The following is a 25,267-nucleotide window of genomic DNA, read 5'->3' as shown; positions in this document are numbered from 1 at the left end:
AAGGAGTTGTTATTATGAGGCTAAAATTAGGGTTTATTCTGTATATGGTTTCCTGCAACCTCTGTCTATCCCTTCTCTCCATGCATTTATCAAAACTGACCGAATTGTAAAAATTAAAAAAGCTACCCGTATATACTTGAGTATATGCCGACCCGAATATAAGCCGAGGCACCTAATTTTACCACAAAAAACTGGGAAAACATTGACTCCAGTATAAGCCAAGGGTGGTAAATTTCAGAAATAAAAATAGATACCAATAAAATTACATTAATTGAGGCATCAGTAGGTTAAATTTTTGAATATTTACATAAAGCTCAAATTTAAGATAAGACTGTCCAACTCTGATCAAATCATTATTCTCATCTTCTTCAATGTAAATGTGCTTATGTATCCTTTTAATCATAATAGAGTAAAATAATACATGTAATAATAATAATAATAATAATAATAATAATAATAATAATAATAATAAATACAGGAAAATAATACATGTAATAATAAAAAAGTAAAATAATAAATGCAATAATAATAATAATAATAATAATAATAATAATAATAATAAGATCAGAATGAAATAATAATGGCGCAGGCTGGAGAGCAGCTGCAATGAATCACTGCAATGAATCACTCTGACCAGGAGGTCATGAGTTCGAGGCCCACTCGGAGCCTATGTTTGTTTGTCTTGTCTTTGTTCTATGTTAAAAGGCATTGAATGTTTGCCTATATGTGTAATGTGATCCACCCTGAGTTCCCTTCAGGGTGAGAAGGGCAAAATATAAATGCTGTAAATAATAATAAATAATAAAATAAATGTAATAGTAGCAACAATAATAGAGAAAAATAATAAATGTAATAATACCAATAATAATAGAGAAAAATAATAAATGTACCATATATTCTCGAGTATAAGCTGACCCAAATATAAGCCAACCAAGACCCTCACCCGAGTATAAGCTGAGGGGGTTTTTTTCAGTCTTAAAAAGAGGGCTGAAAAACTCGGCTTATACTCGAGTATATACAGTAAATTGGTAGAAAGATAGGTAATGACAGTGTGAATAATCAAAATTGGGTTGAGATAGGTGTCATGGTTCGCAAAGATACTATATGTGTGTTAACTGGAATGCATGAAGACATGCATGAAGCCAATTGGCTGAGTTTGCAAGGACCAGGGAATCAGTTTGCAACTGTTGTTATCCTGCTGCTGGAGAACCGGTTTGAACAGTTTTTTCTCAGTGTGAGTGTGTGAGTCTACTGAGTACTGGCTGGAAAGAAGATGGCTCTGTATTCAGAGAAGCCTGACTATTTCTAAGGCCTTGTTTGCTGCTGGTCTTCACTGAAGCAGATTTATGGACAAAGAAAGAACTGCTTATGACTGCTGATTTCTGTAAGCAATCAGATGGACTATTGTAAATACCATTATTGTGTTGATCTCTTGGACTTAGTAAAAGTTCCTGTGTTATTTGTTCTGCAAAGCTGAGTGGTGCATCCTTCTGCAGGGTGACTCTGGGTTCATGGGCACACGTAAGAGCTTCTATCTATCACCCACAATCCCCAACAATAGGGACTTTAATTTTTTGCTTCTCATAGACTTGGCAGTGGGACTGGGTTAACCATTTAAAATTCATGAGTAAATCTGGTGGGTTTTTTTACCTGAAAATTTTAGAGGTGGTTTGAACCCCTAAACTGCCCCCTTGGCTACAGGCTTGGCTTGGATTGCGTGTTCCTGACTTTTTTTTTCCGTGTCAGGAGCGACTTGAGAAATTGCATGTCGCTTCTGGTGTGAGAGAATTGGCCGTCTGCAAGGACGTTGCCCAGGGGACATTGCCCAGATGTTTTGATGTTTTACCATCCTTGTGGGAGGCTTCTCTCATGTCCACACATAGGGAGCTGGAGCTGACAGAGGGAGCTCACCTGCTCTCCCCCGATTCAAACTGCTGACACAAGGGTTTAACTCATTGTGTCAGGATGTGAAAGCCCAGCACTCATAAGAGCTGAACTTTCCACATCCCGTCAGAGCAATGGGGGGTGGGAGATAATCTAAATGATAAGAGCCATCTGGCCAGGAGAATGGGATTTATGGCCTGCTCTGGTTTTTCAAGCCTGGGAAAGGACTACATAACAGATATGTATGAATATGGAAAGTGGGGGGTAGGAGGTGGATATACTCGGGGTTTGGCAGGAATACGTTAGTTTTAGCTTCGTTTTCATCTTGTAAAGAAGGTCTTCAATAAAGCGTTTCCACGGAACTGCCTGTGTGAGCCTGCTTTGAGTCCTATAGCTTTCAAGAGCTGACACATTGCACCGAGGGCTCCTGCCTGTAGGAAGGAGATTGGACAAAATGGATTTTGGGTGTGTCTTCCAGTCCTAGGATTCCCTGTTTCTATGGTTAGGTTTTGCCATTGCAACGTACAGTGCAGTCTAGACAATCCATTACAGGGATCCAAGCTGTATATTTGATATTATCTCCTCTAATGGGAGGGCTGGGGAGAGAAAAAAGAGGGAATGTAGCAGACTGAATAAATGGGGAGAAGGCAGGCTTTTACAAAGGGAACTCAGCAATAGATTGGAGCTTAGAAAAAAGGCAAAAAAAAAAAAGCATCATGTTATTTCCAAATGTATTATGGGGCCCACAAAGAAGCATTATGTGGCTTTTGTGGCTCTCTTAGTCTCATTCAATTCGGTCAGTCTGGATAATAAATTAGATGGACAAAAACTTAGATAAGAGCCTACTTTGGCTAATACAGGAACAGTATAATCGAAGCCCGGCGTGTGTCCTGGAGTGGGAGTAATGGAGCTGTAACAGATGAAAGAAAGAGTGGCCATGGCCTCAGACAAGAGTACATTATGGACCGTTTTTTAAAAAATTAATTGTTGCATTAAGAGAGCAGCGATTCCAAGAGCAAAGCTGAGCCCGTTACAGCATTGTAATCTTGCAGACTTCATTTCTTCTCATCTTTGCTAGGCTCTTGCCAACTCAAATTTGGAAGGGCAGCTTTGAAATGGACTGGATGAGATCCCCAAATGGAGAGCTATGATAGTTAAATAAACACCAAAGATGGGATTATCTGTACTGTGGCATTTCTGATTTCTACATATTGTTGTGAAATCTGGACAGTGAAGAGAGCCGACAGGAAGAAAACCATCTCCTTTGAAATGTGGGACTATGTCCTATTTAAAGCAGGTGAATGTCCAGGTGAGCAAAATAAATGGCAGAGAACAACCTAAGGCTTATTTGGAGAACCATTGTCCAGACTAGGCATGGGCAAACTTTGGCCCGCCAGGTGTTTTGGACTTCAACTCCCACAATTCCTAACAGCCTACTGGAGTTCCTACTCAGCTCCCTGGTTTAATGGGGAGCTGGCAGTGTTGAAGCAGGCGAGACGAAGGCTAGAGAGCCTTTGGCTGAAGACTCAGAAAGTGTCCGATTAAGCACGGGCTAGAGCCTCACTTAAGGCCTATTCTGTAGCAATGAGGGCAGCCAGAAAGACTTTGTTTTATTTATTTATTTATTTACAGTATTTATATTCCTCCCTTCTCACCCCGAAGGGGACTCAGGGCGGATCACATTACACATATAAGGCAAACATTCAATGCCTTAACATAGAACAAAGACAAGACAAACACGGGGTTCCAAGCTGGCCTCGAACTCATGACCTCTTGGTCAGAGTGATTTGTTGCAGCTGGTTGCTCAACAGTGACAGTGGGATGACGGTGGGGTGAGACCCTGGTTGCCGTGCAGAGTGGGTTCCAAAAATCATCATCCCGGTCTCACCTCCTTCTCCAGGCTGTCTTCCCATGCAGAGAATCAGCACTGGTCAACAAACACTCCAGCAGGTGAAGGGTCAGTTGAAATCCAACTGTTGTTTAACTTTATTTACATAACTATTTACAGTTGCAGTTATTCACAATAAATCCCGGACACATGGCTGTGTCTCCTCGGCTTCAGAGCATAGCATTCATAGTCCATCTCCAGAGAATGCTCACGCCGAACACACACTAACAGACGACACTCCCCTGCATTCCACAGATCAAGAAGGAAGTCCCGGTCAAACAAACTTGACCCCATTGGTCCTGTGATACGTCAATCAAAGCAGGTTCTTATTAACTCCATAACTACTGAAATGCCTTGCCGAAACTAACACAGAAGGCATTTCTAATAGCCTAGATTGATTTTAACATTTCACACAATTCACAATACCCTGACAAACAGCCTGCGCCACAGCCCGGCCCATACCTCACAACCTCTGAGGATGCCTGCCATAGATGTGGGCGAAACGTCAGGAGATAATATTTCTGGAACATGGCCACACAGCCCGAAAGACATACAACAACCCTGTGATCCCGGCCATGAAAGCCTTCGACAACACACAGAAAGACTTTCTTGACTGCTCGCATTGTGTCTGCAAGTAATAGACCAGTGGAGTTGTTTTGGGTGGTCAGGAAACTCCTTCATCCACCTGGGCGGGGGAGTTTCTGACCAACTGGCAACTCAATGTGGTGAGTTTGCACATCATTTTGCACATAATGTTGCTTGGATATGTCCCGACTTGGATGCCAGTTTTAGTTCAGTACCAAGGGATGTAACTGAGACTCCTGTCTGTCCGGTTTTGATGGATTCATTTCAACTTGTTCAGCCTGATGACGTTGACAAGGTGCTTGGAGCAGTGAGAGCGACCTCTTGTGCTCTAGACCCTTATCAAGCTGGCCAGTGGGGGATTGGCCGAGTGGTTTACAGGGATAATCAATTCGTCCTTGGAACAGGGACATATTCCAGCATGCCTTTAAAAAGCAATAGTACGACCTATTCTGAAGAAGGCATCTCCGACCTCTCAGTTTTAAACAACTACCGGTCAACCCAGTAGATTGCAGGATGGGGCACCTGATCAGGGAGATGGACTCATAATAGACCACTGCCCCCCAGGTCTGGCCTGCCATGCACCCTGAAGCCTGGTGGGCAAAGCTGGGTGAGATTGAACCCCCTGTTGTGACTCAGCTGGAGCCTCAGAGTGACTCTGATGGGGATTATGGGATTCAGGTTCAAGATGATGGGATTCAGGTTCAAGATGACTCTGATGGGAATTATGGGATTCAGGTTCAGAGTGTTCCTGCTGTGAGAGATGAGGAGCAGGGAGGCTTTCTCATGGCACGGAATGGTGTGGATGATGCGGAAGATGATACTGAAGCTAGCCAGGTGCAAATTGACTCAAGAAGGGAGGACAGCTCCCAGCCTGATAGCATGCAGACAGACGCTAATGCTAACGAGCTGTCTGGCCTTGAGGAAACAACATCTTTGGATCGAGCTGGACTTTTAGAATTTTGGGTTCGCAGGAGTGTTAGAATAGCAAACCAGAGAGAGGTCAGAGGCCAAAGAAATGCGTTCATGCTATGCAAAGGGTATTAAAAGAGTGTGCTGAGAGAGGAACCTTGTCAAAGCAACTTCTTGTTTGAGTCAAGAAGGCAGCTCTTGCTTTCCTGGATTATCTTGCAGCCTTTGTGTATGGGACTTTGTCATGCATTAAAGGAACCTTGTTTTATGCCTAACGTTTTCTTGGATTATTCTTTATAGCCTTGTTTTGCAACTATCTTTGGGATCTTTACTTTTGCTTTTAAAGAATTATTTATTTCCTATTTCTTAATAAACTGTAAAAGACTTCAACCTGTGTACAGGCTGGTGTATTTAACAAGGTGAAGCTAACCTGAGGTACGACCCCCCGCCCCCAGCTCATCTAACCAGGTCTTGGTGATGTAAGCTAGGTCTGCTCGTTCATCCAGGATCAAATCCTGGATGGCTGCTGTTTTGCCATTTAAGGACCTAGCATTCAAGAGCAGGACCTTAAGCCCAAGGGGCCTGTCATGTTGGCTCTCCAACCTATCTTACTCTGTTGTGCTTCTCCCTGGATTGGCATGTTTGATGGCATCTCCACCTCCTCAGCATGGTCTCAATGGTGGATCCCCGAACCCGGAACCATCTTCCCTCAGAGATGTTATTATCTGAGCTTAGCGGGGCTGATGAATGTTGGGAGGATAGTCAGCTTTCAGCAATTGTAAGGGGTGGAGGGCATTCTCACAGTGAAGCTTCCAGGAGCGACTTCTTCTCTAACAGAGTCATTCAGTATCAAGGAGGATCAGTCTAGGGGTGTCAACTGGACCTCTACGTGGCCCGTCATTTAAGGGAGTGAGAACTCAAAATTATGGTCTGATTCCCTATTAAGGGCCTGTAGGGTCAATTTGAGGGCCTCTGGGGACTATATGGGTGGTTTTCTTTTGTCAGCCCCACTAATAGTGGGCGAATGGTTAGATCTTGGAAGACCCTTTTCAGCCGAATTCCCCATCCATATAATATAGGTTTAAGGGCATATACCTCTTTGGGTGTAATGGTGTCTTCAAAAGTAATTATGAGACGTAAAGTATTTGTGCCCGGAGCCGTGTAATAGAATCAATGTTAATTTCTGTAGGGCACTTTAGGAGGATTTGACTGAGGGATAATTTTGCCGAATTATAAGTGCTCCACCTGCCCCTATTAAGACGGGATTCTAACACATCAAAGGCCAATTTTTTGGGTTGGAAAACTCTGTGATGTACCTGCCTTTCTTGTTGACTGTTTAGATTCCATCTCTTCTTCCCAGGTGATTTTTGGGTAGATACTAGTCTATCCAGTGTTTCTTTACAGTCTTGGGTTATTTTACCACCCTGTATACTCCCACTCTCCCATTCCCCCATTACATTATTATTTCCTTCCTCCTTTTTCATCCCAGGTAAAGCTGAGGCCTTCCTCTCTTTTTCCAGTGGCCAATCCCCAGTGGGACGGCATGGGGCTTCTTCCTCCCTTCTCCTTGGTAAACACAATTGATTGGCTGGGTCAGCTACAATTATAGATACAGCTGTGAACAGGTGATCTAATTTCTTATTTAGAGTCTCCAGATGTTGAAAAATGAGGCTCATTGTCTGGCCCAACAAAGCACAGATATTTGAAAGTTCAAGGTTCAGGTGTGTGAAACAATTATCCATAGTCCCCAATATAGGTTATAGATTAAATACTGGATTAAAGTGAGTCCCACTTGCCCACACGGTTCCAACCCCCACTATCTTCTTCAACCTCATTCACCTTCTCTCTTCCCAGAAGATTTGGTGGAACCACAACAGTAAGGCCTCCTTAATGGTCAGGCAGGGCACAGTAATCTCAGAAGAAGTTTGACGTGGAGATGGGCCTGTGGGATGCACACGCAGTGCACCCCGCACTCCGATCCCACCACTGAAGGCTGCAGCCAGTTGATTAGACTCAACTAATGGAGGTGATGGAAGAGGTTGTTGGAATGATGAAGGTCAACAAAGTGCAACCAGATAGTTCGTACCTTTAAAAATAGTTGGCTTTGTTATTAAGAACCTTTGTGTTCATTCACTCAGTCATCTCCAACTCTTTGTGACCTCATGGACTAGCCCACACCAGAGCTTCCTGTCGGCTGTCACCGCCCCCAGTTCCTTTAAGTTCAAGTTCCTTCAAGTTCCTTCAGGTTCCTTCAAAATCCTTCAAGATCCTTCAAGATCCTTCAAGTTCCTTCAAGTTCCTTCAGGTTCCTTCAAGATCCTTCAGGTTCCTTCAAAATCCTTCAAGATCCTTCAGGTTCCTTCAAGATCCTTCAAGATCCTTCAGGTTCCTTCAAGATCCTTCAAGTTCCTTCAGGTTCCTTCAAGATCCTTCAAGTTCCTTCAAGATCTTTCAAGTTCCTTCGAGTTCCTTCAGGTTCCTTCAGGTTCCTTCAGGTTCTTTCAAGATCCTTCGAGTTCCTTCAAGATCATTTGAGTTCCTTCAAGTTCCTTCAAGTTCCTTCAAGTTCCTTCAAGTTCTTTCAAGATCCTTCAGGTTCTTTCAAGATCCTTCAGGTTCTTTCAAGATCCTTCAAGTTCCTTCAAGTTCCTTCAGGTTCCTTTAGGTTCCTTCAAGTTCCTTCAGGTTCCTTCAACATCCTTCAGGTTCCTTCAAGATCCTTCAAGTTCCTTCAAGATCCTTCAAGTTCCTTCAAGTTCCTTCAGGTTCCTTCAAGATCCTTCAAGTTCCTTCAAGATCCTTCAAGTTCCTTCAAGATCCTTCAAGATCCTTCAGGTTCCTTCAGGTTCCTTCAGGTTCCTTCGGATTCCTTCAAGATCCTTCGGGTTCCTTCAAGATCCTTCAAGTTCCTTCAACATCATTCAACTTCCTTCAGGTTCCTTCAAGTTCCTTCAGGTTCCTTGGTGTTTTTAATTGATGGAGTTGCCAAAATGACAGAAGGGACGAGCCTGGTCCCCTAAACCATCTAGCAAGATGACAAGCCACTGACAAGATGGAAATGCAATGGTGGAACTGGTTTTGCGAGGGAGAGGGAGGTCTAGAAGCCTCATCTCAGAGAAGTCAATGGATGGCTCTCCTCAGTGTGCTACAGACCTACCTCTCAGGGAGCGGTAGGTGGTAATACCGATCTCCTCAATAGGACTCCCAGTTCAAGGCCAGTGATGAATAAAAACCAGGGTGCCCCCCTTGACGGCGAGCGCCAGCTGTAGCAGTGGTGTTCAGCTGGGTACCTTCCGGAATAGTGAATCGAGGTCAGTGGGTTCAAGAGAACAGCAAAGCAGTGGCCCGGTCCAATCCGACGAAGCCATAGGTTAGGCCGCACTGTGCTCAGGACAGTGAGTGGTAGGCGGTGGCAGATGATGCTGAACCAATCCTCTCTGTATGGCAAGGCAAATTTACTGGAGTCCCCCAACAGCTTCCCACGTCAATGACTCACCCAAAGCAGCAAGGCAAGATGATGGTTTCCTGCTGGCGAGTTCTTGATATATGGACTACAAGCTGCCTCCTGGTCTGGTGAGGCAGCATCAATCATGGGATGGGGTTTAGATCACACCCCAGATTGGCGGAGCAATAGTCGTGGAAACCTTATTTCTAAAGTCTCAGCTGAAGCTATACATTTCTGTAGTATTAGAAAATTGGGGACTGAATGAAAACAGCCATTTGGGGAAAACCAGTTCATTTGCAAAGGGCAAGTGTTCTTATTTGGTCCTTCCCAGTAGCGATGGGGAGTGGAAACTTTCTTATAACAGATCTGCCTTTCGTGGTGACCTTGGAAAGGCATCCAGCACTTTCTTGAAATATCTTCTGATTTCAGGCACTTTCCGAAGCTGTGTTCACGAGCTCTTGAAATCAGATGTGGATTCATTCATTGCTGCTGACTCTCCAGACTCCCAAAATGTCTCCGCAAAAGGTGGGGAAATTTTAGAAAAAAGGGGAATAAGTATTCTCTCTGTGCAAAATCCCACCGTTTCGTTCTCTTGTTAGCTTGTTCCAGCAGGGCTTCAGCAATGATTTTGCTTGCTTCGAGGTGACTGCCCTTGTTAAAAATACAATCTGACATAATAGGCTGAGCTTTTGCGTTCCTCCCGATTGCCAGCCCTTTATCTTCTCTCCCTCCCTGGAAAGTTACATAACTGTTCGAAGCTTCTGATCTTTCTCAGCCCTCGCTGGAGCTTTCTCAATGACAAACCCGGCAAAGCAGCTTTCTCAATGAAACACACTTGGCTAAAGGACGCAAGGATGGAGCAGTGGCAAAGGCTATCTTTTTGTTTTGAACCCAGGTCTATCCAGAGAGGAAAAATAGCATCCAAAACCCAACCCGCTCCTGGCTTTCATGAAACTGTTCGGCTGCTGCTTCTGGTCCTAAAAAAGGATGGGATTATCTATCCGCGGCTGCAGCAGCGTTTGACCCCTTGTGACCTGCCCGGCTCTGCAGAGACAACACACACCACCCGGTCAGCTGATTGATCTCTCTGCACATTCATTAAAGGAATTATATTTCTGCTGACAAGCCTTTAAAAAAAAGGAGGAAAAGAGGAATGTAACGGAATGAGAAAGGGAAGGGTGGAGACAGTGCAATTGGCTTTATGTAAGTGGGAATTAAAATGGGTTGTTGGGAGTTTTCCAGGCTGTATGGCCATGTTCCAGAAGCATTCTCTCCTGACGTTTTGCCCACATCTATGGCAGGCATCAACGAATAACTAAGAATATACAACTATTTAAAACACTGGGTTGATGTGAGTTTTCCGGGCTGCATGGCCATGTTCCAGAAGCATTCTCTCCTGACGTTTCACCCACATCTATGGCAGGCATAAATGGATAACTAAGAATATACAACTATTTAAAACACTGGGTTGCTGTGAGTTTTCCGGGCTGCATGGCCATGTTCCAGAAACATTCTCTCCTGACATTTCGCCCACATCTATGGCAGGCATCAATGGATAACTAAGAATATACAACTATTTAAAACACTGGGTTGCTGTGAGTTTTCCGGGCTGTATGGCCATGTCCCAGAAGCATTCTCTCCTGACGTTTTGCCCACATCTATGGCAGGCATAAATGGATAACTAAGAATATACAACTATTTAAAACACTGGGTTGCTGTGAGTTTTCCGGGCTGCATGGCCATGTTCCAGAAACATTCTCTCCTGACATTTCGCCCACATCTATGGCAGGCATCAACGAATAACTAAGAATATACAACTATTTAAAACACTGAGTTGTTGTGAGTTTTCCAGGCTGCATGGCCATGTTCCAGAAGCATTATCTCCTGACGTTTTGCTCACATCTATGGCAGGCATCAATGGATAACTAAGAATATACAACTATTTAAAAGACTGGGTTGTTGTGAGTTTTCCGGGCTGTATGGCCATGTTCCAGAAGCATCGTCTCCTGACGTTTCTAACATTATGCCTATGTGTTTTTGATTGATGCGTTTTAAATATGTTGTCGGAGGCTTTCATGGCCGGAATCACTTGGTTGCGGTGAGTTTTCTGGGCTGTCTGGCCATGTTCCATAAACATTCTCTCCTGATGTTTCACCCACATCTATGGCAGGCATCCTCAGAGGGTTTATATATCTGTGGAATAATGTCCAGGGTGGGAGAAAGAATCCTTGTCAGTTGGAAGCAAGTGTGAATGTTGCAGTTGTCCACCTTCATTAGCATTGAATAGCCTTGCAGCTTCCAAGCCTGGCTGCTTCCTGCCTGGGGGAATCCTTTGTTGGGAGGTGTTAGCTGGCCCTGAGTGTTTCCTGTCTGGATTTCCCCTGTTTTCTGAGTGTTTCGCCCAGACACAAATCAAGGAACACGAGAGGCATTGCAGACTAATTCAACCATACAGCCTGGAAAACCCACACCAACCCAGTGTTGGTACCTACCAAACTACAATCCCCAGAAATCCATAGCCTTGAGCCCTAGGGTGCAGACGAAACCTTTCTTTCCTGTTTACCTGGTGATTCCATTCCTGGCGAAGCTGCGTTAGTCCTTCCCTTGCTTTCTCTTTGTGGCACTCTCTCTTTCATCATTCACAAGGAGGAAAGTGCTTTTGCTCCAGTGGTTTCTGTTTACTGTGAATGGTACCAGTTTCCGCTGACACATCCCAGGAGGAAAGGCGGAGGTGTACTTAAATGCGCTTAAGGCTGCAATTTTCTGCACGTTTACCTGGGAGTTGGAAATCCCATCGCATCACCACGTAACGCAGAGCGGAAATTGGAAACTGGAAAATGCTAGCTAGAGATGGAGAAAGTGTTCCATGATTATAATTGTACTTCCTTTGCATGGACGTTAAAGAATACATCTATTGAAAAAAAGGAAAGAAGAAATAAAAAATTGGAGTCTCTTGGAAAAAGGCATGACATCCAATAAGCACAGTGGTTAAAGTGTTGAAGGATGACCTGGAGAATAGAGGTGTACCTATCTACACTGTAGAATTAATACAGTTTGCTAGTGCCTCATCATTGTCCTCTGTGTCACTGGCAAGCCAGAAAAGCATGGGCCTCATGCGTTCACAGCGCTGGTACAGCTCTTTCATGAGGTCCTCACTGCTCTCTGTTGTCTCTCCTTTGCTGTAGTTAGTCACCATCTCTGTCAGCAGCTTGACATTGTTGTTGACTTCTTCAATGGCGTTTACTCTCTTGGAGATCTTCTCCATCCGCTTTTGGTCCTCCTGTACCATCTCTTTGATGAGTTTGTTGGCAGCCCCGGAGGTCCTCAGGATGTGAGCTTTTGAGCAGGCGAGCAAGCATCTTGGACTTCTCTTCATCATCAAAAATTACATTCTTTGGCCTTGGAGGAGGCAATGGGAAAGGTGCATCATCTGGCAACTTTGGGTCAGATTTTACAATCCCTTGTTTTTTCAGCATTTGATAGGCCTCTGTAATCTTCACTTCATGGGGCAGCCCTAATGTCCAGCTATAAATCAGCTCCAGGATTTTGGATTTTACTTTCTCTTGATTCCTGGTTCCTAGGTACTTGGGTGATACCACCTTGATAAGCTCGTTAAGGAAGCGGAACTTGCCTACTTCGTCATGAAAGCGCTTGCCACAGTTTTTCATACAGGACTCCAGCACCGTGAGAGCCTGAATGGCTTCCCATTCTTGTGGAGACTGGATTTTGTGGGCAAGGAGCCGGGTGGCAAGCGGTGGGCCTTCTAATTCTTTATTAAGCTGATCACAAAAAGCATTGATGCTGTCCCATTCCAGGTCCTTGTTTAGAGGATTTGTAGCTCTGTTGATCTTCGACTCCAAGGTCTCCGTATCCATCCGGGGCTCCATCGGCTCGGCTGCCCCTTGGCCCCCGTCCCGCACTCTCAGATTAAGCGCCTAGCTTCTCGATCCAGCGGCGCCAAGCCATCGAAGAGACACCCCAACAACCGCCCAAGCAGGCCGCCCTGGAAACCACAGTTTGACACTTCTTTAATTGCCATGGTTCAACGTTAAGGGAGCCTGGGTTTCGTAGTTTGGTGAGGCCTCAAAACTCTTGGGCAGAGAAGGCTACAGACCTTATAAAACTACAACTCCCAGGATTCCATTGCATGGAGCCATGACAGTTAAAGTGGTGTCAAACTGCATTCATTCTACAGTGTAGATGCACCTCAGGTTTTAAAATTTGTTTTAACCTCATTATTATTATTATTATTATTATTATTATTATTATTATTATTATTATGATTGACACAACGACATAGTATGACACAGCAAACAAGATAGATATGCTGGATTTCATATTATATTATTATTATTATTATTATTATTATTATTATTTACAGTACAATAGAGTCTCGCTTATCCCACCTTCACTTATCCAACACTCTGGATTATCCAACACAGTCTGCCTCCCGTCCGGATCCACAGCTGTTTCTCTAGGCATCAAAGACTGAACTTTTTACGGATTCAACTTCCGACAATGTTGTTACTTTAAGTTCATTTTTGCAATTTTATCTTCAAGTTATTAGTAGCCAATGTTCTTGTAGTCAATGTTTTCAATACATTGCGATATTTTGGTGCTAAATTCGTAAATACAGTAATTACTACATAATGTTACCGTGTACTGAACTGCTTTTTCTGTTGATTTGTTGTAAAACATGATGTTTTGGTGCTTAATTTGTAAAATCATAACGCATCCCTCCTTATTATCCAACATTTTTACTTATCCAACGTTCTGCTGGCCTGTTTATGTTGGATAAGTGAGACTCTACTGTATTTCTATTCTGCCCTTCTCACCCCAAAAGGAACTCAGAGCGGATCACAATGCACACATATATGGAAAACATTCAATTCTGTTTTCGATATACAAGACAGACAGACAGATATTTCAGCATTTTTCAACTTCGGCACCTGGAGGTTATGCTCGATTCCGGCCACAGGGGGTGCTGTTGCTCCATCTGCTATGACTGCTTTTTGATCGTAGGATTTCCCTCCTTGTTCTTTGATCGCCGGCATTTTTATGGTGTCGTAAAATACCTAATACCTAATTTCTCTTCGCACAGCTCAGCTGTTTTCAAATTGCTGAGGTGGACCTTGGGCTTAGGCTAACAGTCAGGTGCTCAAACCGACTCGGGCTTCGAACTTGCCACCTTCCGGTCGGCAGTGATCTATTGCTGCCACCGATTAACCAGCTGTGCTACAGCCCAACCTTAAATTGCTTTAAGATGTTTTTACTTGTTGTTTAGTCTGTTTTCCCCTCCTTAAAATTCCAAATTCTTTTAAATTGTTTAATTCGCCTTAGGAGCTCACAATATATGATAGTAAAGGTAAAGGTTTCCCCTGATGTTAAGTCCAGTTGTGTCCGACTCTGGGGGTTGGTGCTCATCTCCATTTCTAAGCCGAAGAGCCGGCATTGTCCATAGACATTTCCAAGGTCATGTGGCCGGCATGACTGCATGGAGCACTGTTACCTTCGTGCCGGAGCGGTACCTATTGATCTACTCACATTTGCATGTTTTCGAACTGCTAGGTTGGCAGGAACTGGAGCTAACAGCAGGCGCTCATTCCGCTCCCGGGATTTGAACCGAGGACCTTTTGGTGCGCAAGTTCAGCAGCTCAGCGCTTTAACACACTGTGTTAATAGCATATCTATTTGAATCATTAAATGCATGCATATAATCCCCAGCTTCCTGGGTTAACAAAAGAAACTTTTGCCAAGCTGGAACCTTGGTGTTTATTTTATTTACCTCTCAATATAGAAATTCTCATTGGCCCCTTCCTCCCGGGGTTGAAAACATGGGTGGAAATGGTGACGCAAGCTCTCATCCTGCAGGGCCAGAGAGCAAACAAGGCATCTGTTGTGACAGCTGGGTGGAAGGAAGGCCAGGATGGGGCCCTTGCCGCTCTCAAAGCAGCCCGTCCTCTCACCACTGGGCAGCACCACCTTCTCAGTCCGTGGGCTCGGCTTCCTGGGTCCTGGAGTCTGATGTCAGCTCTGACACAAAGGCCAACGCTTGAGGCTTCACTGCTCAGCTCCTGACAGATGGAACAGAGAGGAGACCTCAAGGCCAGCGCTGTCTGTTTCGGATGAGTTGACGGGTCCCTCTGGGCAAGGCAGGCTGCCCTTTGGCCTCCAGGGATGTGCCTGTCAGTCCACTGATCTCCTTCCTTCCTTCCTTCCTTCCTTCCTTCCTTCCTTCCTTCCTTCCTTCCTTCCTTCCTTCCTTCCTTTGCTTTTTCTTTCCTTCCTCCATCTCTCCCTGATTCCGTTTCTTCTTTATTCTCTTCTATTTCTATTTTTTCCTTTCTTTCCTCCCTCCTTCTTATCATCCCTCTCCTTTCTTTCTTTATCCCCTCCCTTCCATTATTATTTTATTATGACACAGCAAACAAGATAGATATGCTGGGTTTCGTTTCACAAAATCTCAAGTCGAACACTTCCCAAGTGTCTAGGACTGTGTGATGTATTTTCGGATGATGTGTGCAGATCCCAGTAGGGTGGTCTTTTGCAGTTGGCAGATCGTAATTTTGTCAATGTCTATTGTTTCCAAATGCCGGCTGAGATCTTTTGGCACGGCACCCAATGTGCCGATCACCACCGGGGCCACCTGCACTGGTTTCTGCCAGAGTCTTTGCAGTTCGATCTTGAGGTCCTGATAGCGGCTGAGTTTTTCCTGTTGTTTTTCGTCAATGCGACTGTCACCTGGGATGGCAACATCAATGATCCAAACCTTTTTCTTTTCTACAACTGTGATGTCTGGTGTGTTGTGTTCCAGAACTTTGTCAGTCTGGATTTGGAAGTCCCACAGTATCTTTGCATGCTCATTCTCCAATACTTTTGCAGGTTTGTGATCCCACCAGTTCTTTTCTGCTGGGAGGTGGTACTTGAGGCCTAAGTTCCAATGAATCATTTGGGCCACATAGTTGTGCCTCTGTTTGTAGTCTGTCTGTGCAATTTCTCCCTTCCATTATTATTATTATTATTATTATTATTATTATTATTACTATTATTATTTGATAAAAAACCAGATGAGTACACACACAGCAAACAAGATCACTCTGCTGGCTTTTCTATTGGACCACACGTCGGACACTTCCCAAGTGTCTAGGACTGTGTGATGTATTGGTGAATAATGCATGCAGATCCGGGCAGGGTGGCCTTTTGCAGCTGACAGATGGTAATTTTGTCAGCATCGATTGTGTTCAAGTGCAGGCCAAGGTCTTTAGGCACTGTGCCCAGTGCGCCCATCACCACTGGGACCACCTTGACTGGCTTATGCCAGAGTCTTTGCAGTTCAGTCTTTAAATCCTCGTATTGTGTCAGCTTTTCCAGTTGCTTCTCTTCAATCCTGCTGTCACCTGAGATTGGAAAATCAACAATTCAGACTTTGTTTTCCCCCCTGATTGTGAGGTCAGGAGTATTGTGCTCCAAATATCTGTCCCAAAGTAATTTGATGTTTTCATTTTCTGTAACTTTTTCAGGCTTGTGATCCCACGAGTTCTTTGTCACAGGCAGATGGTATTTGTGGCACAAGTTATTATTATTTCTCGTGTCAGGAGCAACCAAAGTTGCTTCTGGAGTGAGAGAATTGGCCGTCTGCAAGGACGTTGTCCAGGGGCCGCCCGGATGCTTTGATGTTTTACCATCCTTGTGGGAGGCTTCTCTCATGTCCCTGCATGGAGCTGGAGCTGATAAAGGGAGCTCATCCGTGCTCTCCCCAGGTGGAATTCGAACCTGGCAGCTTTCAGGTCAGCAACCCAACCTTCAAGTCACTAGTCTTTTATCCCCTAGGCCACCGGAGGCTCCTATTATTATTATTAACCCGCTTTATCTCTCACGAAGGAGACTCAAAGCGGCTTAACATAAAAGCATTAGCACACAATTTAAAATATATGAATACTGTATATAAACATTAAAACAGAATGAAATATAAACAGACTAACTCAACCAGAGAAGTCAGCCAACCTGGACATAGAATATTATCTGAGAGCACAGAAATGCTGGAGCACTCTCACAACCACCATGTCAGACTACACAATGAAGCTATTGCAATACACAAGAAGCACATGAACAATTTCAACAGAAAGGAGGAAACCATGAAAATGAACAAAATCTGGCTACTAGTTTTTTTTAAAAAAAACTGAAATCAGGACAGTAAATAAAGAACAACACTCAGAAGATGGGATCTAGACAGGAAACAATCAAGGCCAGGTAATATGTTAATTTTATCAATACAGTAGAGTCTCACTTATCCAACATAAACAGGCCGGCAGAACGTTGGATAAGTGAATATGTTGGATAATAAGGAGAGATTAAGGAGAAGCCTATTAAACATCAAATTAGGTTATGATTTTACAAATTAAGCACCAAAACATCATGTTATACACCAAATCTGGCAGAAAAAGTAGTTCAATACACAGTAATGCTACGTAGCAATTACTGTATTTACGAATTTTGCACCAAAATATCATGATATATTGAAAACATTGACTATAAAAATGCGTTGGATAATCCAGAATGTTGGATGAGCGAATGTTGGATAAGTGAGACTCTACTGTATTTGTAAGTATGTATTTTTATCCTTTACAATTTAGCTTGTAATTCGCCTAGAGCATCTTGGATGGAGGGCAATTAATAAGTAATTAAATGATGATGATGATGATGATGATAATACCATGCAACAAAGGATTCCACCAGGCAGGAAACAACCAGGCTTTGAATCTGCAAGGCCATTCAATGCTGATCAAGGTGGCCAATTGCAACGTTCACATTTGCTTCCAACAGAGTTCTTTCTCTCATCCTGGATATTCCACAGTTATATAAACTTCACTTGCCTAGTTTCCAACAGAACTCACAACCTCTAAGGATGCCTGCCATAAATGTGGGCAAAATGTCAGGAAAGAATGCTTCTGGAACATTGTCAGAGAGTCCAGAAAACTCACAGCAACAACCCCGTGATTCCAGTCATTAAAGCCTTCGACAACACATTGTATATGTCTTTATTTGATTGTAGGTTTGTTTCTTTGCATAAAAAGTAGTTATCAAAAATAGGAAAATACAAGTAGAGTAGTTAAAAGGTTCTAGCTACACCATAAAAGGTTTGGATAGCATTGATTTCCAAGGTCCTTATCAAACTGTAAATTCCACGCGTTGGAGCCATGGCTGCTTATATTGTGCAGTGCAATATTTACATGCTGTACAATTGCAGCAAGCTATTCTACAACATATTAGACCCATACTTGGAAAAGTTACTTTTTCACAACCACAGCTTTCAGAGACCTGCCGTTATGAGGATTGCTCCGAGAGCTGCTGCCTGTGAATCTGTCAGTGCCAATTTGAAAAAGCAAGCCGTAATGCCAGGGGACTCCGAGGGCTTTTGTCTCACGCTCTCCATCAGCGAGTGCGGCATTTGCTCTTCCGGCGGCTCAGTTGGTGACCTCTCCGTTTAATTTTTAATGTCTCGGAATTAAAGTGCCGCCGCAAATGAGGAAAATGCAATTAGCAAATTTGCAAGGAACTCGCTGTTTTTCACCTACTTTGGACCCGGGAAAAGATCAAACGATTGCAAAGCAGTGGAGGGAAAGGCAACTGTCCTCAAAAACCCATGCCTCACAACCTCTGAGGATGCCTGCCATAGATGTGGGCGAAACGTCAGGAGGGAATACTTCTGGAACATAGCCACACAGCCCGAAAGACATACAACAACCCTGTCCTCAAAATAGTTTGCTGTGAGTTTTCCAAGCTGTACAGCCATGTTCCAGTAGCATTCTCTCTTGACGTTTAGCCTGCATCTGTGGCTAATGGCATCCTCAGAGGTTCTGTTGGCAGTGAAGCAAGTGGAGTGTGTGTGTGTGTTTGTATATATACACATACACACACACACACACACACACACACACACATGCATATACAATAGAGTCTTGCTTATCTAACAGAAACGGGCCGGCAGAACGTTGGATAAGCGAATATGTTGGATAATAAGGAGAGATTAAGGAGAAGCCTATTAAACATCAAATTAGGTCATGATTTTACAAATTAAGCACCAAAACATCATGTTATACAACAAATTTGACAGAAAAAGTAGTTCAATACGCAGTAATGCTACGTAGTAATTACTGTATTTACAAATTTAACACCAAAATATCATGATGTATTGAAAACATTGACTACAAAAATGCGTTGGCTAAGCAAATGTTGGATAAGTGAGACTCTACTGTATATGAATGAAATGTCCAGGGTGGGAGAACGAACCCTTGTCTGTTAAAGCAAGGGTGAATGTTGCAATCAGCAATCTTGAATTATGCTTTGAGTAGCTATGAAGCTGCAAAGTCAACCAGTGAGGATATTTGCATAGCGGTAGCCTGGCCTCCGTTGCCTGGAGGCATCATCTGGATACTGTGCAGCTGTGGACAAGTCTATATAGGGACCACCAAATGCAACATTGCCCAGACATGAATCAATGAAAACAAAAGGCACTGCAGACTGACTCAACCAGAGAAGTCAGCCATAGCAGAGCACTTGATGAACCAACCTGGACATAGCATATTATTGGAGAACATAGAAATCCTGGACCACTCTTACAACCAGCATGTCAGACGATATGGAGAAGCCATTGAAATCCACAAGCGTGTGGACAACTTCAACAGAAAGGAGGAAACTATGAAAATGAACAAAATTTGGTATCAGTATTTTTAAAAAAACCCACCAGAATCAAGACAATAAATAAGGAATACCAGTCAGAAAAAGGAGAATTCCAGACAGTAAGCAATCAAGTGCTAGTTAACACCTCCCAAACTGAGGTTGCCTCCAGGCAACAACAGCCAGGGCTACCTCTATGCAGATATCCTTACTGATTGACTTTGCAGCTTTATGGCTCCTCAATGCTAATCGAGCTTGCTAATTGCAACATTAACACTTGCTTTAAATAGACAAGGTTTTCTTTCACCCACTCTGGACATTATTCCACAAGTATATCCATATATACAGTAGAGTCTCACTTATCGAAGACTTGCTTATCCAAGGTTCTGGATTGTCCAATGCATTTTTGTAGTCAATGTTTTCAATGTATCATGATATTTTGGTGCTAAATTCATAAATACAGTAATTACAACATAACATTACTGCGTATTGAACTACTTTTTCTGTCAAATTTGTTGTATAACATGTGCTTAATTTGTAAAATCATAACCTAATTGGATGTTTAATAGGCTTTTCCTTAATCCCTCATTATTATCCAACATATTCACTTATCCAAGCTTCTGCCAGCCCGTTTAGCTTGGATAAGTGAGACTCTATTGTATATTGCATTACATTATAATATTATTATAAATAATATTATATGCAGATATCCTTGCCGATTGACTTTGCAGCTTCATGGCTCTTCAATGCTAATCAAGCTTGCTAATTGCAACATTAACACTTACTTTAAACAGATAAGGGTTCTTTCTTTCTCCTACCCTGGACATTCCACAAATATATATTCACTCCACTTGCCTCACTGCCCACAGACCTCTGAAGATGACAGCCACAGATGCAGGCTAAACGCCAGTAGAGAATTTTCCTCCTTCTTGGCAGGAGGTTGGACCGGACAGCCTGTGAGGTCTCTTCCAACTCTATGATTCTATGATTCTATGAATGCTACTGGAGCATGGCCATACAACCAGAAAAACTCACAGTAACCCAGTAATTCCGGCAATGAAAGCCTTTGACAACACATTGTCTTCAAAATAACCATAATAATTATAGTACAAAATAACTATGATAGACACAGTAATCCAGGTGAGGCCTGACCAAGGCAAAATAGAGTGGAATCATGGCTTCCCTTTATTTAGTCACAGCCTAGAATTGGATTGGCTTTTTTAGCTGCTGCATCACACGGTTGGCTCATGGTTCAGCTTGTGGTTTACTAAGACACCTAGATCCTTTTTACATGATGATACTACTACTACTACTACTACTAATAATAATACAGCATTTACCTACATAGGCAAACATTCAATGCCTTTACAATCACATGAAACACACAAACACCGACAAAGGCAAGGCTTCTCCTTTCATTTTTGGTTTCTGGAGGCGGTGCTCATCTCTGGCTCTGGGGTATATGTGTGTGTGTGTTGTGTGTGTTTGTGCTTTCCTCCATTTTCAAGATGAGCAGCCTGCGTTGTTACCTCTTGTATCCGGCAAGATTGCTTGGAGCGTGTCTTTGCCTTTTCCCGCCAAAGCAGTACCTATTTATCTACTCACATTTGCATGTTTTCGAACTGCTAGGTTGACTGGAACTAGTGCTGACAGATGGGAGTTCACCCAGTCTCGCGAATTCGAACTGCAAACCTTCAGGTCAGCAGTTCAGCAAGCCAGGGATCACCCACCTGATATCTGTGCATTTAATTTGCATTGCCTTACATAAGGAGTCTATATGGCTATTTAAGGCCAGTATAGTGTCATGGTTTGAGCATTGGACTATGACTCTAAAGACCAGGATTCAAATCCCTGCTCTTCCACATCTCTCTTCCATGTGTCCGTTCTGTTCAACACCTTTTGTTCCATCATCCAAAGAAACACATTCTCCCAACTACACAGCTCAACAAAAACACAGAAAATCTCAAACATAACCAGCTCTATATATAGGCTCGTCTACAGTACAAAACATAAGGGCTTTCCATTAATATGGCACGAAAGAAACACCCTTCTACAGAATACAAATCTTCTTCTGTCATTGTCAGTAATGTATTCCATCTTTCAACAAGAAAAACATGGTTTGAATATCACTTTACAATATGTTGAAAATTAGCCAAGTGGTTGTCCGTGTTAATATGCTTCTGCAGTTCTCCTGATTTGATAGGCAAGTAATCGTTTCTGCTAAATTTTCCTTCTGCGTGAGCTGGCTACAAATCGGGGCCTTTCCCCATTTAGTTGCATATCTCTGTTTAGACGTAAACGCCATGCATGGAGATTATTGGCATTTACAAAATTGCATCTGCACATTTGAATTAATGCAGTTTGAAATCATTTTAACTTCCATAAACCCCATACATGGAGATTATTGACATTTACAAGATTGCATCTGCACAGTTGAATTAATGCAGTTTGAAATCATTTTAACTTCCATAAACCCCATACATGGAGATTATTGACATTTACAAGATTGCATCTGCACAGTTGAATTAATGCAGTTTGAAACCGTTTTAACTTCCATGTCTCCATGCTTTGGAATCGTGGGAGCTGTAGTTTGGTGCAACAACAACACGCTCTTTGGCAGAGAAGGCTAAAGACCTAGTAAAACTACCACTCTCATGATCCTATAGTTAAGGTGGTTTCAAACCGCATTAATTCCGCAGTGTAGATGCACCCCGGGAACCCCTGGTGGCGTAGCATGTAAAAGTGCTGAGCTGCTGAACTTGTGGTCGCAGGTTCAAATCCGGGGAGCGGAGTGAGCACCTGCTGTTAGCCCCAGCTTCTGCCAACCTAGCAGTTTGAAAACATGCAAACAGTACAAATGGATAAGTTAACACAAAAAATAAGAGAAGGGAAAAACAAAACAGACTGGACAAACCTTATAAAATTCCTAACAAAAAGAAGAATGGATTTTATGATAGACCTGTCTAATATATAAAGTAGATTAAACGGAATACATAAAGACACAATTAATGAAAGAGACAACTCCAAAGCCAAGATGGGAAGTACAACCCGATTTTTTCTCTCTCTTTTCTTCTTCTTTTTGTTTTCCTTTTTTGGGTCTTTTTTTTTTTACCTCTATTTCTATGTTTATTTTTTCCTCTTGATACTTTCCCACTTTTCTATTGATATATTGTTCCACCACTTTCAATGTATCATGTTTCACTATAAAAAATAAATAAAAATTATTCACACACAAAAAAAAGAAAACATGCAAATGCAAGTAGATCAATAGGTACCGCTCTGACGGAGCTTCATGCAGTCATACCGGCCACATGACCTTGGAAGTGTCTGCGGAGAAAGCCGGCTCTTCATCTTAGAAATAGAGATGTGTAGGACTGGACTTAATGTCAGGGGAAAACCTTTACCTTTATGTACCTAGATGCACCCCAGCTTGATGGGGCAAGTATGGACTGGGAACACATGCAAACACAAGACTCTTTGGCTATATCATTGGTAAACACTGGTATCATTATGGGCCGAGGCTTGAGCTGATGGTGGAAATGAAAGAGGCAGGCTATAAATGCATCCTCTTTGATAAGCTGGCAGGCCTGGAACATTTTAATCAGATGGGAGACGGAGAAAGCTAATCCACGACTTGAATTGGCTTGTAATGAGACGGATTACGAAACCTGCGTCCGAGGCAACCCCTAAATAGCATGTTTAGTTTAGCCCTGTCCGCACGGCAGATACCTTCTCTCCTTGGATGGTCCAGCAGAGAGAAGAGTGCACACAGGAGTTGCTTGCAGGCAGACCTACAACACATGTGCACTGTAGAATGAATGCAGGTTGAGACTGCTGTAACTGGCATGGCTCAATTCTATAGAGTCCCGGGAGTTGTAGTTTGATAAGATCTTTAGCATTCTATATACACCTTTAGTAAAGGCAAAGCTTTTCCCTTGACATGAAGTCTAGTCGTGTCCGACTCTGCGGGATGGTGCTCATCTCCATTTCTAAGTCAAAGAGCCGGAGTTGTCCGTAGACACCTCCAAGGTCACGTGGCCACTGGCATGACTGCATGGAGTGCCGTTACCTTCCCGCCGGAGTGGTACCTATTGATCTACTTGTTGGGAATCATCCTGGACTACTCAAGTCTAAATGTAGGTAGATAGATGATAGAGTTAGATTGGGGGAATCCTTTCCCTGTTTCCAAAGCATGACTAGGCAGGCTTTACTGTATTTCACTCTATCCTGTGTACGTCACATCCAGGCCTGTAGCGAGGGGGCGGTTTTAGGGGTTCAAACCCCTCCCGAAATTTTTCAGGTTATTAAAAAAAACCTGGTTTACTCATGAATTTTAACTGGTTAGCCAAATCCCCATGCTAAGTCTATGAGACACAAAACATTAAGAGCCCCTCCAGGCACTATCTCAAGCAGATATTGACAGGTTTGTAGCGGGGAGGGGTGTGTGCTAGGGATTCAACCCCCCCCCCCCCCCCCGAATTTTTTTTCTGGCTACGGCCCTGGTCACATCCCTTACTTTGAAGTTAGTAGAAATGTGAATCTCCAGGGACACTAACTTCTCATTGGTCAGAATGTTTTTTATGGCCCCAATAAACTGGACCATGAAGTTGGAACCATTTTGGTTCACTCTTCTCCCTTTGTTCTTCAAGCTAACAAGAAGCATCTCACCATCTCTTCTGGTAAGATGTAACTATTTAGAAGTTTGTTGTTTTTCCTTTCTTATTTTTCCTTAGAAACCAGTCTAGAGTAACTAGACAGCTCCCAAGCCTTTCTATCTACAATGGAGTTCTTTTTACCTGGATAAACACTTTTTGAACTTTTATTGAGACTCTGCAGTCCATTGCAATCCTAAATAGACAAAGGCTTCTCTTGCTCACCCCGTGTAAGTAACTGCTGCATTTGAAAGCTTTGCTTTTGCTACTCTGCTGCATTTTGGTGGGATCTCCCCCAGAGAGGGTTAAATTGAGTCTAACCGCTCAGAGGTTACCACAACACTACTCACATTTGCATGTTTTCGAATTGCTAGGTTGGCAGAAGCTGGGGCTAACAGCAGGCACTCACTCCGCTCCCTGGATTCGAACCTTCAACCTTTCGGTCCGCAATTTTCAGCAGCTCAGTGTTCTAATATGCTGCGCCACTGGGGGCTCATATACACCTTTAAAGCCCTATAATTAATTAATATAATTAAACCCTTCAGTCTACAGATTCCAAGAGTAACCCACTGCAGAGTGTTCTTTGGTCACATTGGCTGCAAGGATATCTTTGCTGATATGAGGCAATGTCTACAAGGGAGGAGTTAGGATGCCCATTGCTTTTCAGCTGTTTGTGGGAATATCTGCGAATGCTGGAGGTTAACCACCTTGGGCAAAGTTGTTATATTGCGGAAATACATCTTGTGTAATAAGAAGTGCCAAAGTAGGGCTGGTGAGTTGTGGGAATTGTTGTGGCTCAGCTGGCTGTAAGCTCAGTGAGGCAGCAGGCTGTCTCCGTTTCACACCAGAAGCAACTTACAATACCCTGTTTCCCCTAAAATAAGACATCCCCAGAAAATAAGACCTAGTAGAGGTTTTGCTGAATTGCTAAATATAAGGCCTCCCCTGAAAGTAAGACCTAGCAAAGTTTTTGTTTGGAAGTATGCCCACCAAACAGAAAACCAGAGCGTGCAAGATTGGTAAATGTACGTACCATGGATTGTTGTACATGGAAATAATGGTAGTAACAAGAAATTCTTGAAAGGATTCATGTTCACTTCTGGAACATGGCCAAACAGCCCGAAAGACATATAACAACCCTGATTCACAGTTTGTTTGGTTATGCTGGTTTGTGATGACAACTACTGTACAGTATATAATAAATGTTCATTTTTTTTGTTCAACAAT

The 25,267-nt window shown here is 43.1% G+C and overlaps 2 protein-coding genes across 2 annotated transcripts in view; one reads left to right on the top strand and one right to left on the bottom strand.

The window, feature by feature from the left end:
* The first annotated feature begins 9,657 nt into the window (after positions 1–9,657).
* The window catches only part of gdpd5 (glycerophosphodiester phosphodiesterase domain containing 5), a 305,513-nt gene continuing 289,903 nt past the window's right edge, over positions 9,658–25,267 (top strand). The window contains exon 1 of the mRNA XM_062974473.1: positions 9,658–9,780. The gene's annotated coding sequence lies outside the window, so the exon portion shown is untranslated. The remainder of the gene's footprint in view (positions 9,781–25,267) is intronic.
* LOC100552345 (ADP-ribosylation factor-binding protein GGA1-like) lies at positions 11,743–12,721 on the bottom strand. The gene is given in 2 exon segments (XM_008117781.3): positions 11,743–12,024; positions 12,026–12,721. Coding segments are annotated over 2 exon segments (855 nt in total). The 5' UTR covers positions 12,599–12,721.

The sequence above is a fragment of the Anolis carolinensis genome, chromosome 3, assembly GCF_035594765.1.
Source record: "Anolis carolinensis isolate JA03-04 chromosome 3, rAnoCar3.1.pri, whole genome shotgun sequence".
Lineage (NCBI taxonomy): Eukaryota > Metazoa > Chordata > Lepidosauria > Squamata > Dactyloidae > Anolis > Anolis carolinensis.
Note: the sequence above shows the minus strand (reverse complement) of the source record. Positions and strands in the feature narration are given on the sequence as shown.